We start from the raw sequence: 14,418 nt of genomic DNA, 5'->3' as shown, positions 1-14,418 counted from the left end.
TATGCTCAGTGCTGTTATGTTTTTTTTTTTTTTTTTTTTTAATGCAGATTCTATTTTGAGTTATTTCAGAAAAATGTTCTGAATTGTCAGAATTCAAAAGGGCAGCAGCACAGGTACTCAGAGGCCATATTCAAAGTACTATCTATATATCTCACAAAAAAAGACTTTCTTTGCTCTGATGCATACAGGTTGTATAAATATACTTACTTGGTGGTAATAACGGCTTGAAAGTTGATTGCAGAGTTTCATTCACAGCAGAAGATAAAATAAAATAATTACTATTGATGCTCAAAAAGAATACAATATCCACCAAATACAAATAAAATAAATCTTATCATTGAAGCTTAATAAGAATACATTTTCCTCTACAAGCAAAAACAAAATAATTATCATTATCATTGATGCTTAAAAAGAACACAATATCACCTACAAGCAAAAACAAAATAATAAAAAAATATATAAAATAAAAATCTTATTACCATTGAAGCTCAAAAATAATACATTATCCCTACATGCAAAAAAATAAAATAAAAAGAAATTATCATTATCATAGATTGTCTAAAATAATACAATATCTGCTACAACCAAATATAATAATATAAAATATAATATATAACAATATAAAACCTAATACAAATAAAATAATTATCATTGAAACTCAATAAGAATACAATATCCCCTACCAAAAAAATGAAATAAAATAAAATAAAAAATATTATATATATACATTTAAAATCATTATTATTGATGCTTAAAAAGAACACAATATCACCTACAAGCAAAAACAAAATAATAAAAAAAATAATAAAATAAAAATCTTATTACCATTGAAGCTCAAAAATAATACATTATCCCTACATGCAAAAATACTATAAAAAAGAAATAATTATCATTATCATTGATTATCTAAAAAAAAAAAATACAGTGTATTTTTTTTTAAATATTATTATTTTATATATGCATATATAAAATAATAATATTTTAAAAAGTAAAAGAAAAATACATTTAAAAAATCATTATTAATGATGCTTAAAAAGAACACAATGAGCAAAAATAAAATAATAAAATGTATATAAAAAAATCTTATTACCATTGAAGCTCAAAAATAATACATTATCCCTACATGCATATATATATACATACATATATATATATATATATATATATATATATATATATATATATATATACACACACACAGACACAATATTCACTATAACCAAAAATAAAATTAAGTATAAGAAAAATAAGAAAAAGTATTATTGAAATTACAATATCCCCTATAAGTAAAATGCCACTAATGAGGAGCCCATTGTGGTCCTCTTCTTTTCTTTAAAAGACGATCTGCATGCATCAAAACAGAATTTTTATTTTTAAACAAATAAAATATATTTAGAGGTTAGTTCTATTCTACTTACAGGTCTAGATAAAACCATTCCTGCAAACTTACATCGACATATGGAAAGTACCATGTTTTCCCATATAGTACGTATTCATTAGTTTTTGTTTGCATTTTGGTGCTGATCAGTGCATATGTGACAGTCTACAAGATTAGAAAGCTTGTGTTAGAGGTGTACAGAGGTAAACCCACTTGCTCTCTTTCTCTCTTTAATGTGAGCTGTGTATGGTTGAGCTGTCAGACCTCATTGGTGTATGATGGAGCACTTATTATGTTAACCTTTGGCCCTTTCCTCGCTCCTGCTATCGCCTGCCATCTTGTCCTCGGCACACCATGCAGGGCACTTCTGCCGAGTGTGTGATCGCTGTCTGAAGAGCCTGTGCTAGAGGTTTTCGCACATTCGCACATGTTAGCACACTGTCTTATTACACGCGGTTTATTTTTCTAAAGCATTACTGTATGTCAAGTGGTGGTGTATTGGACTGGCTGTAGGTAGCACCGAAGTGCCAGTTGTCATAAGCAATTTATTTAAAGATTTAAAGGGAAAATAAGTTTCAACAACCTCCTTTTACAGTTAAGAAAAGGTGAGTTTTGATTCCAAGCAACATATCCCAGTTTGCCCTACACACCAGCTGCACATAAACACATGCAGCAAAGGAAATGTGCTCGGTTCGGCTGTATCCTTAACAAGGTAATTCCTAAGTCAATCCTGCTAGCATGGATTGAGAACCTTATTAGGCTTGACAGAGAGGTGTGTATATTCTGACATGGAGTGTGTGCGCATCTGAACCGATGTCGAGATGCAGTGTGTGTCAGCAGGATAATTGAGGGTTGTGTGTGTGATGCCATCTCACCATAATTGCCTGAGCTCACATGGGAGACCCGGCCATGTCAAAAGCAACAAATTGAGCTAGTATGTCTATGTGTGTGTATGACACCGAAACCGTGTCACTACTCGCAGATCAATCACGTCTTCATCTCTCTTCTTGATGTGAATCATTTCATCCTATTTCAAAAATAGGCTACATTCAATCACATCACAATATTTTATGCATTTCTAATGAAATTCAATTCGACTAAAGGCATAGTTCACCCAGAAATTAATAAACAATCATTTATTTTATAATATATCATATAACAATTATAACTTTTAATAGTATTTAAAATGTATTAAAAAATATATATAAAAGTTCAGTCATTGTTATGGTTAATATTATTATAATAATTATAATTAATATTACATTATATTGTTGATATGTCATAAAATATAATTAATATTAATGACAATACATTATTAAAAATAATAACAAATAATCATCATTATTATACTATTCATTCTATTTTTATTTACTCCCAGTAGTTTCAAGGTATTTCTGTCTTTCTGTAACTGTCCCTATAATTTAATAATAATAATAAATATAGCTGCAAACAGCAATTACGGGGCCAAGCACAAAAAGAAGGCACAACAAGTAATGCCAACATGGCTGTGAGCATCAGACCAACTGTAACAGTGAGCAATGAAAGATCTATTAAGATCATTTTAGACAAAATAGCTGTAAAATCATAAATACATTCAATAATAATGATTAACTGGTTTATTTCGTAACGATACGCTAATGGGTTCATAAAATACAGCATTGTTGTACAAAATTCAAAATGGCCGACATATTGATATGGGAAAATTGGATATCATTAGACTCGGCATGACGCCCCGAATCTAACGAGACAAAACCATCAGAAGATATAAGCAAAAATAGTCATTTTTTTGTATCTCCGGACCAGTAGGTGGCACTGCACCGAAACGCTGCATGTTGCCTCAGGTCATGTTTGTGATGACACGTACCAAGTTTGGTCTGAATACGATAAAGTGTTGCAGAGATACAGCCTTATGCCTATTTTTTGCAAGCGCTACATAAAAATTCTTTTGCGCGTTTTTCAAAAACGGTTTGAGAAATCGACTTGAATTCCATAACTTTTTGTCAGCAGGGTCTGAATATGATCTGGTTCAATTTTCGTGTAAACTTTTCAAAAAAGTAGGTTTTTCAGAAAATTCTAAATTTTGCAATCGAAACGTCTCGCCAAGGAATCAGAGGAAATAAGCCCTTACGGTTCAAAAGTTATTAGCATAAATGTGAGTGAAACTTTGGACAGATGGTGGCACTAGAGGGATTGACCTAGAGACTCCAAATTTTTCCGCAAGCGGTTCTATGGGCTGTCATAGACTCTCAGAGCGGAAAAAGTAGAAGAAACGTCTCAAAATCTCAAAGCGCTTTACAAGAACATACAAAATACATTGAAATAAAAAATAGAAACATACATCAAAACAAGTTTAAGAGACAAAAATTTATAAAAATTAAAAAATACAGAATAATCACTTGTATGCTAGCCTGAGAAAAAAAAGTTTTAAGTGAAGATTTAAAAACACTAAGAGAGCCAGCATGTCTAACTTATTGATATAATTATTATTATTATAAAATAATACTAATTATTATTATTACTATTACATTTAATATAAATTCTTTGCACTTGTTTGTCTTTTTAGAAGCTTTACAACTGTTGTTGTACAGAAAAGAGCTACATAAAGATGCTTTTAATTCTCCTTTTGTGTCCTATAGCAAAAATAAACAGCATATTGGCAGTTTGAAACGACAGGAGGATGAATAAAAATAATTTTTTGATGAACTATGCCTTAAACAGCCAATGTCGGGCTTATTTTTATGTGGAACAAACCAGAAATTAATTCACTAACAGATTGATTCAGACATTGATCTCAAGTTGGCCATATCTGAAGGACAATAAAAGACAGAGGCGGGACCAGCTTTGGGCAGTTATCCATTTATGAAGATATGCTTTTGCCGAAATACAATGCATAAATAAAATCCTGACAAATAAAAGCATCAGGATTTCCTGAGTGTACTCTTATAAAAATCAAGCCTTGCGTTTCGGTGATCCCATTCCTGTGCTGTTACAGATAATGGAATACTCATAGTGGCCTGTAATATGTAGCTTGTTCAGTACACTGGAGTGCGACTCCGAGCCCTGGGATCAGATGGTAATTGGATGGAGAGGCTTAAGATGAAGCGGCCCGTGAAACCCAACATTCAGATGAATGGGAGCGACGGGTAAGATGGCGCCGCTGCCGCGGTGAATGACTCTCTATCCGTGATTCACCAACAGATTCTGTTCAGAGAGTGACATAAAAAAGGGAGGGAGACAAAAAAGATCTTTAATAATCAACATCAAGACTTTATATTACAATTTAAAATTCAAATTTAGTCTGTCAATCAATACATTCAATATTACAATGCATGAGGGACGCAGACAGTGTGTGAATGCTAAATTAAAATTGCTTTTTTAAGTCTTCTTGCGCTTGACTGGACAAATTCACACGTCAACATGCATATCTTAGTGAGTATCCAAGCAAACATAGTAAGTTATGTCTTAAGTGAACGTAAACAGTCGAGAAAGACAAAGCACGTGTACACTATCAGTATATAGAATCCGTGCATTGTCTTAAAGTGACAGCAGCCTAATATTCCTACTGCTTGCGGTCTGATTTAATGTTAATCAAACAACAAAAGACAAAGAAATCACTCACTGCTCTAGACTGAATAACTTTTGTAACTTTAATAAGGATTAAACTTCAATTTATACAGTGAAGATTATATGCAGTCTTATTTTACATTTGCTTACTTTATTCAATTTCTGTATCTAAAAAGTACTGTTAAACCTACCTGAAAAACCTGAAAAGCACTGTTTATTTAATTTGTAACTTTCTCAATTGTATGTATTTGGGCTATTCAGTGTAGTTTGATTATTTGTTCTTATTTTCTTTATTTTTACTTGACAGTAGTCCTTTTTTCTGAACATAAGCACATACCGAACTGTACTGCTTTTATCTAAAGCGACTTACAAATGAGAACAATAGAAGCAGTTAAACTAACAGTAGGACAACAATATGCAAGTGCTATGCCTATGACCCTTCTCAGTTTAATCTAAGATTTTACTATTTTACTCAGTTTAAGATTTTACTTTCTCTTTTTAGTGTTCTTAAGTTTTATACTGTGATGCTGCTATTATGTGTTATTGGTATTGAGTTATGTTTGGTAATAAAAAGTTAAACTGGCAAAAACAAACTTTTTTTTTTTTCTCGGGGTCGTGGTGGGGGGCATCATAAAGGAATTATGCTTAGGGCACCAAAATGGCTAGCAGTGGCACTGTGCACAAGCAACAGGGATGACCACAAGCTTGAGAATACTGTCAAATAAAGCCGATTCAAACACTTGGGAGAGCTTCACAATGAGTAGAATGAAGCCAGAGTCAGCGCATCAAGAGTCACCACACTCGGACATCTTCAGGAAAAGGACTACCAAGCCACTTCTGAAACAGAAAGCTGACCATGATATTACTGTGCTTTATTGGCCAGCCAACATGCCTGACCCCTGAATCTATGGGATATTTTCAAGAGAAAGATGAGAAACAGTCGATCCAACAATATACATGATCTGAAGGCTCAATAGTGCCTCAGCAGTGCCACAGGCTGATCACTTCCATGCCACACTTCACTGATGCTGTAATTTGTGCTAGAACTAGTCATTTGCTGTAATATGTGCTGCCGACCAAGTATTGAGTGTACAAATGAACATACTTTAAAAAACTTGAACTTTTCTGTTTTGAAAATCCATTTTTTGATTGATCTTAGGAAATATTCTAATATTTTGAACTAACTTTTGAAAGTTTTGAAAGTTTCATTTTTAAAAATAATTTACAATAAAAAAAAATGAACTTTTTCACGATATTCTAATTATATGACCAGCACCTGTGTATGTATATATATATATATATATATATATATATATATATATATATATATATATATATATATATATATATATATATATAATTTTGTATTTATTTATTTTAGTGAGACAGAAATATACACCAGAATATTAAGGTTTGGCAAAAAATTTGAAAATTTAGACTTAATTATATTTTTAATTTTATAATAGAATAGAAAGCTGTAATATCTTGAAAAGTAAAAGGCTAAAAAAAAAAAAAAAAAAAAAAAAACCCACAATGAACTGTTCTTTTTCTTTTTTTTTTTTTTCTTTTTTTTTAAAAAAGAAAAAAAACCCACAAGGTGATGTTCCTGCAGGACTGAAACAAACCCTGCCAAAATAATATTTTAGAGAGTTTACAGTAAAACAAACAAAAAAAAGTCAGTAGTCACTGCCATCACTGCCTGTGGGATTCAGGCCCACACGAGCGAGGGGGTGGACTACATTGCATGGGTAATCATCACCCACTAAAGGTCAGGGCCCTTAATTCCAGTCATTCAGAGGTGCTCCATACATTACAGCGGGTGTGTGCCAGAGAGGAGGGCAGGAGGAGATGGAGGGAGGACAGGGCATGAGAAGAGGAGGGAGATGAAGAGAGAAACAAAGAGAAACAGGCGAAAGGGAGGACATTGCAATGACATCACTCAGATTCAAAGCAACCCACATAACTATTATTTCTGAATGCTGGCCTTGACCTCTGAAGCTTCTCAGCATACATGCAGGCAAAACGAAGATGCTGCAAACGAAGAGGGTGCGAGTTAATTAACGCAACCTGTCAGCAGCACCAAGGGCCAGTTTAACCTCTGAGGATTTATGTCTTTCATCTCAGAGGTACAAATCACCCTGGGTCAGGATATCTGCACAATTATTGTGCATGGCCCTCAAAAGACTCAAACAAATACTAAATTGGCTTTCTGTGAGGGGTTAAAGGTTTTTAGTAAAAGAAAAGATTGTGGAAAAAGATCCTACACATGAATAAGTGTTTCTTTAGCTATGGTAACTTTTAGCCCTGTGGACTTTTAGAAAATAAACTCACCTTTTACACAAGTTTAACTTTCCTACAATGTCCAACACTAGAAACACAAGCATCTTTCATCGTTCTGACATCTTGTCTTAAATTTCATGAAGATTTTAACCACAACATCATTTCCATCACACCTGAAATTATGGATGATGACATTTTAAATATTTTTTGGAATTAAAATGGCAACTTCATTGGCTTGCTAAAGTTAGTGTCATAGCTAATATCCTAAAAACACACTATTAAATATTTTCACATGCATAATTTTAAAAACTTAGTTACATTAAAACGGAAGCAAAATATTGTTATAAAAAACCAAATGTATATATACTTGATTATTGATGGCTGAAGTTGTAATTCATGTAAAAAAAAAAAAAAAAAAAGTTAATATAAATATAAATATAAATAAAGAGGTTTATGATTATTTCACTTTCTTTAGAGTGAAAAAAAATCATTGGAGTTTTTACCATTTTAAAATGTACCAATATTTTAGGATAAAATAATAAAATATATACATTACAGGCATATAAAATGTTTACGGTAAAACCTTTCCAAGAATTAAATGTGACATTCATGTAACACAAAAAAAAAACAACAAAAAAAATTGTGACCCATGGGACATTAAAACATGCATATACAGGCTACACAAAGGAAGAAGGATACATTTAATTCACTAAAGCACACTCTCTATAAGTAACACAACCTACATAATTGAGTATCACAAAGAAACTGCACAGCGGTCGCCTTCTACAGCTTTTGCACAAGGCCACTGTCAGCTCAGCAGGCTTGTATATGTTTCAGTCCCTTATCGATTGTACTGTCTTTCCCTGTGGTCGAAAGCAACCAAACCCATTGTTTGTGCAGCGAATCAAATTCTGATAACCCTCCTGAGGACCTCCTGGATCAAAACAGGGAACTAACTGGTGGTGGAGGGGCGGCAGAACTAAGAGTGTGGGATATAGAGATAATTAAAATAGGCCCAACACTGAGACCTGAGGAACGCCGACCGCACCGACTGTGCAAGTGTGGTGTATTGACCTGTGGTTGAAAGCGGTGAGGTGAGGAGTGGGTGTCATAAAAAAGGTTCAGAGCTGAGAAACGTATAAAACAGATAAGAACGCTGATAGATCAATATCACAGTTGTGATGGATTTCTCACAATGCATGAAGGACAAATACTGCCAAGAAAGAAAAAGAGTGTGTGAGTGTAAAAGAGTCAAGAGTGATTCATTTACACTTGATGACAGATCGATAGATTTTAGTTGTGAGGAAAAAAACAGTAGTATGATGCAACAAAGGAAAACTTTTGTATAAAAGTCATAAAAATTAAAGCATAATCAAATTATTATATATATATATATATATATATATATATATATATATATATATATATATATATATATATATATATATATAGAGAGAGAGAGAGAGAGAGAGAGAGAGATGTTTATACTACGGGGCTGCTGAATGCTCAAATCTGATTGGTTGACCAACGTTCTAAGGTGTGGAATTATTTTCAGGGAAACGCACGGCTAAAGTAGTTCTAGGCAGGTCTTGACCACATTACAGTTCCATATCACTTCGCCAAATGATTTCAGTTATTTCAATAGGTCCTACAGCCACAAAATAAACAAAACCCACAATGACACCGACCAAACAAATAAATATAGTAAACAATAGGATGAAAATGACAAATTATTGTCATGATTCTTTTAACCGTTAAATGCATACCTCGGGTCTTTAGTGACCCGGGACATCATTCACTACCCTCCTCCTCGTTCATTTTTTAAAGTTAGACATCAACCTTCTTGGTATTCCTCATTCAATTCATTATAAAGAATATAACAAGAAAAAAAATCATAAAATTATAAAAGAATGACTATTTTTGTATTCATTTTTTTGTAAAAATTGTATAGGGTCGCAAACGACCCGAGGTGTGTATGAGTGTACATATATTTTTTCTGCACAACAATAATTGAATCTTAGATGACGGAATAAGTGCAATTCACCTTTATTCCACAAGGTGGCAATGTCTGATACACAATGCTGAAGTGACAACTCATTCAGACAGAAAATGAAATAAGAAAAACATGAAATGGCTCAGCGATTTACTGCAGAACAAGTACTGAACGCAATCAAATATGACTGTAACTGTTATTGGATGGATCTGGTGAAGCTGTTAGCGATCGAAATATTGATTTTGAAGATGTTGAAAATTATATAGTTTTGAGAATACGTCTGAGATCGCGAATGGGCTCATATTCGTGACCTCAAACATAAAACTAGCCTATTATTTGCTGAATTTACTGGCAAATGAGCTCTGACGAGGACAGTGATTATGGCATAAAACATCTGCTCAAACGGAGCCCTTTCAAGCTCCAAAAGGTAACAAAATATGCTTTATTTTATTCTTCTTTAATTGTTGCTCTAATATCAGAGGAGTTTTATATTATTGCGACAGGTAGAGATCCTTCCGTGTTAGATATAGATCCGGGTCGATAAAGACCCGAATATGTAAGAATGATTGTCGAAACAGTCATGCATTTAAGGGTTAAGTAGATTCATACTGTCTTCTTTACGTTAAGTACTGTATTATAGTTTCTTTTAGATAGACAGGAACATTTCGTTATTGTCATGATTTTTGCCACAAAATACGTTTGATTGTGTCCTGAAAGCGCATACTCTCGCGCGCTCTCTCTTTCAAACATACACACGTACTGTGTACTATATAGTACGGACACACACTTGCACAGAAACATTTTGTCAGCACTGCTCTGACAAATTAATCAGTAAAATAGTTTAGCAACTTAAGATACATGACAACAGCGAGGTAATGCTGCCGTGAGAGAAGCACAGACTCATGCAAGTTAATTCACATATGCTTATTCTCTCTCTCTCTCTCTCTCTCTCTCTCTCACTCTCTACTGCATTAATAACTGTATCAACTGTTTATTCTGCTATCAAGGCTCAAGTCTCCGTTACTAGTTCTGAAATGATGTTTTGGAATTAGCAACGGAGGCTTGGGATGAGATGCGTAAGAAATTAGTCCCACACACAAGAGTGTTTTAAGGACAAAAACCTGACAAATGTCTTGAAATACAACATTGGAACAGTGTCTTGAGGTGTTGTAACCGTAGTATAAGCAGAATAATTCACTCTGGGCCGTTGGATTCTTAGAAAATAATGCACACCCGAGGTGTAATGGCCACTCCACTTCGCGTCGTGGCCGCATTACCACCTCAGGTGTGCATTATTTTGTAAGAATTCAACGGCTCGTCAATTTTTCCTTACATAAATTATAATAAAATGTATTAAATTTTATATATATATATATATATATATATATATATATATATATATATATATAACATGTTAATTAGTTATGGAAAAAATAATGCGCACGCCACAGACCTACATATGTCATCTGACATTTCATACAGTTGTTGATGGTGACAAACATGATGCAGGGAAACAAAATTCAAGATATTGGGGCAAAAATGCCACTGTATGAGTTTTTGTTTCATATTTATATCATTTGATATAGTTAAGCAATATCACATGAGCAACGAGTGCAATATCACACAAGTGCTGCTTTTGTTCCGAATAACACAACTGCAAATGTGATACTGATTTTATACAACAGTTCAATAAATAAGAAGTTAATATTTTGTCATATTTTAAAATATTATCTGTTTTTGTTACCTATAAAGCCATTGCAGAACGATTGTGCGTCTCCAAGCAACACAGCTGTGTTTCTGAATGAATTTGTGTTTTGAACGAATCGAAGAACCAGTGATTCAATAGCCCATTCATAAAGAGAGGCATTTACTTCATTCCTGAATGAATCAGCCATTTGAACAAATTGAATGAATGACTCAATGACTTATATAATAATTGATATTAATTTAAAAAAAAAAAAAAAAAACATTAAAGGTATGGTTCACCCAAAAAATTAAAATTCTGTCATCATTTCCTCACCCTCATGGACTCATGGCCATTGTAGCCAAAAAGTTTATGTGTAATAAATTCTATGTTAAATTAAATATAATAATTCTTTCTAAATCTCCTTTTTGTATTTTCTCACTTGTCACAATAATGACTTTAAATTATCTTTTCTCAGCCAAATATGATGTGCGATTAAATTGTGATCAATTAAATTTCTGAACATAAATTAAATTTCTGAAAATAAATAAATTGAATTAATAAAAAATGTAAAATCGCTTTAATTTCATATTATATATATGTATATATATATATATATATATATATATATATATATATATATATATATATATATATATATATATATATATATATATGAAACACATTTGGTTACTGTATGAACAGCTTCATGGTTATCACACTGATTGTACAAAACCTAACAGCGGAAATAGTTGGTGTTTGTTGGGGCATTGTGAACCTTTATAAAGCTACATAGCTAATTGGATGTCTACTAAAGTGTGATGTAACCTACAGAAACAGTTGGGCTGATGTTAGCTGCTTCCTAGTGTCTCATTTTCCTCTCTGAGGCCTTGTCTAAACTCCCCTCACCATTAAGGGCAGGGAGAGACAGCTGCTGTCACTACGACGGCAAACAAGAGAGAAGCAGATGAAGAAGAATGATCAAACAAGACAAACAAACAAGGCCGAGAGGGAGCTTGACTCTGAACTCTACATTGAGCAGAGTACATGAGGGGTAAAAAGGAAAGAAATCGCCAGCAGCGACAGTGAGTTCATTCTACGAGCAAGTTCTGCTGATTTTAACTTCACCAACTTCTGATATACCGCTCTCTGATCTGTCTGATCCTTTCATTTCATAGTCAGATAAATCACACAGTCACAGGCAATCAAATATGCGAGAGGAAGTACTCCACAACACATCTGGCATAAAGCACGTCCTGAATAAGACATTTAATGAGCCTGATAAGAGCTGATCTACCTCTTTTTCACTTCACCTTTCATTAGGCAGGAAGTTTCATTGAGGTATGTAAATTTCTTTCTCCAAAAAGAGCCAACCTGGACAAAATACTTTAGGCCTATTCAAACCAAATGCGAAACTAAAATGCAAAACAAATCGCCAACAAAAAGGTCTATTCACATCAGGAGCAAAACGAATATTCATCAGTCTACATTAAAACCATTGCTTTGGCAAAGTATCTGTCAAACGACCTAAAATAAATTGAAATTGAAAGCGCAATATGGCTTTGTGCCCTTATCAAATTGCAAAAGACTGCCATTTAATTAAATAAGTATATAGTCTGTTTGCGCTGCATGTTTCAAAGCGAAGTACACACTTTGCTCACGCGATCAGCTCGTGATCCAGTGTTTTCCGCATCTCAAAATGGCTCGGTTTACAGTGAATGAATGTGCATCTTTGCATGTGCTGTGAGTTTAGTGTGCATTTAACGTAGTGGGCAACATTATTTTCACATTTACATAAACATTTCGTGGACAAATGATTACAGCCATTTCACTAGATTTGTAATGAGAAATGTTTGAAAACCTGTTTTTCACAGAAACAGTAGTTTTCTGCCAACATAAAAGCTCAACGGCAGTTTCTGTCAAAATAAAAGCTCTAGTGTTTAATTCTTGCAAGTGAAGAAATTATGACAAAAAAGTATTGTAATTTTCCTGATGCCCAATGATTCTTTTCTAAATCTTGTTCACAATGAACATTTGTTCCATGCTTGGTGTGAATAGGCCTTAACGGTTGTTCATACAACCAAAGCTGATGCTAAAACAGATTGCACTCTTCAGAGCTTCAGAACATGTGGAAGTCGGAAGCATACACTCACACTTTATCTTTCAAACACAAGCACAATGTCAGTTACTTTCTTTCTCAAAGGTCAGGTGGGTTTCTTGACCCCAAGCTCCCTGGCCACTACATCATGTCTGATGTGACAGGACATTGTGAGGAGGAACCAATATATGCATGACTTCTGCCCTTTTCATTTCTGGACATAAAAGCTAGAAATGCCCTTTGCTCTAATAACATCATCATCCAAAAAACAGCCCATCTAAACAAAAGAAAACCCACTTTCAAAATCTCCAAAAAACACATTGAGTTTATGACATAACTAGGTGCAAGAGGAAACTCAATATTAAATTTTCAGCCTACTGCACTTACCCAATATCAATTCGTTCAATAATCAAGATGTATGGCACAAGAACTATACGAGTAATAGATAAGTCAAATCCTTCTTCTTTATTGAATAACACAGATCCGTATTTAGGTGTTTCTTCAACTATGAGCACTTTTGGCCCTTTGAACTTTTAGAAAGTAAACTCTCTTAAAATAAACTCTTCACACGCTCACTAATTTAACTGCATTGCAGTGGACATACATGAATCAAAGGAGAATTCTGCCAATTTTGTTATATTATTTGACCATTTTCACAACAGTGTAATTTCCATCACATGTTGTTTAATAGCAGTCTGTGGTGCAAATTCCATTTTTAACATTTCTGGAATAAAATGACTCCTTTGTCTTACTAAGGCATTATGTATCCTAAATATACAAAATTAAATAATGTTTCCATTTTTTGCTTAATTTCAACAGTTAACGCTTGATGGGAAATACTAAATAATCTAAATAAAATATTCTATTCACATGTGATTTACCTTACTTTTTCTCTAGCATGCTCTTCTATAGCTGTTTCCATCCACCTATTTTTATGCACATTTTGGGATATCACATCAAAAACTGCTGGATGGAAATGCCAAGATGCACATAAATTTTAAAAATGCGCATGAAAAACCTAAGTGCTATCCAATAAGAAAACATGCACATAAACTATGATTGAAACACATTTACCGAATACATTTCTTGATGCGCATAAAAAAAAAATCATGTGATTTTTTTTTGACCAAACAGCAACATCCGCCACTGAAAGCAAGATAACGCGTTTATTGCATTTCGTCTGCGCGCTCTGAGAAGCAAATAATTAATTATAGACAAAAATTATTATATATAGTGGCTTCTCCTATGTTTCTTTGTGATATTTAGCACCAGTTTATCAGGAAGTGACGATTTTGTTCTCTTTGACTTACTGGATGGAAACAGTGCTTTATTTGCAAATGTTTTATGCGATATTGCAATTTTGCGCATAAGTTAAATTCACAACTTTGGATGGAAACTTAGCTACTGATACACTTGAAAAT

General features: G+C 33.4%; 1 protein-coding gene across 3 annotated transcripts in view; it reads right to left on the bottom strand.

Moving 5' to 3' along the window:
* Positions 1-4,218: 4,218 nt before the first annotated feature.
* chchd6a (coiled-coil-helix-coiled-coil-helix domain containing 6a) overlaps positions 4,219-14,418 on the bottom strand; it is an 80,413-nt gene continuing 70,213 nt past the window's right edge. For all 3 annotated transcript variants that reach the window (XM_048177986.1, XM_048177988.1, XM_048177987.1), the window contains one exon: positions 4,219-4,579. In XM_048177986.1, coding sequence (XP_048033943.1) covers positions 4,556-4,579 — 24 coding nt within the window. In that variant the 3' untranslated portion in view covers positions 4,219-4,555. The remainder of the gene's footprint in view (positions 4,580-14,418) is intronic.

The sequence above is a fragment of the Megalobrama amblycephala genome, linkage group LG24, assembly GCF_018812025.1.
Source record: "Megalobrama amblycephala isolate DHTTF-2021 linkage group LG24, ASM1881202v1, whole genome shotgun sequence".
Lineage (NCBI taxonomy): Eukaryota > Metazoa > Chordata > Actinopteri > Cypriniformes > Xenocyprididae > Megalobrama > Megalobrama amblycephala.
Note: the sequence above shows the minus strand (reverse complement) of the source record. Positions and strands in the feature narration are given on the sequence as shown.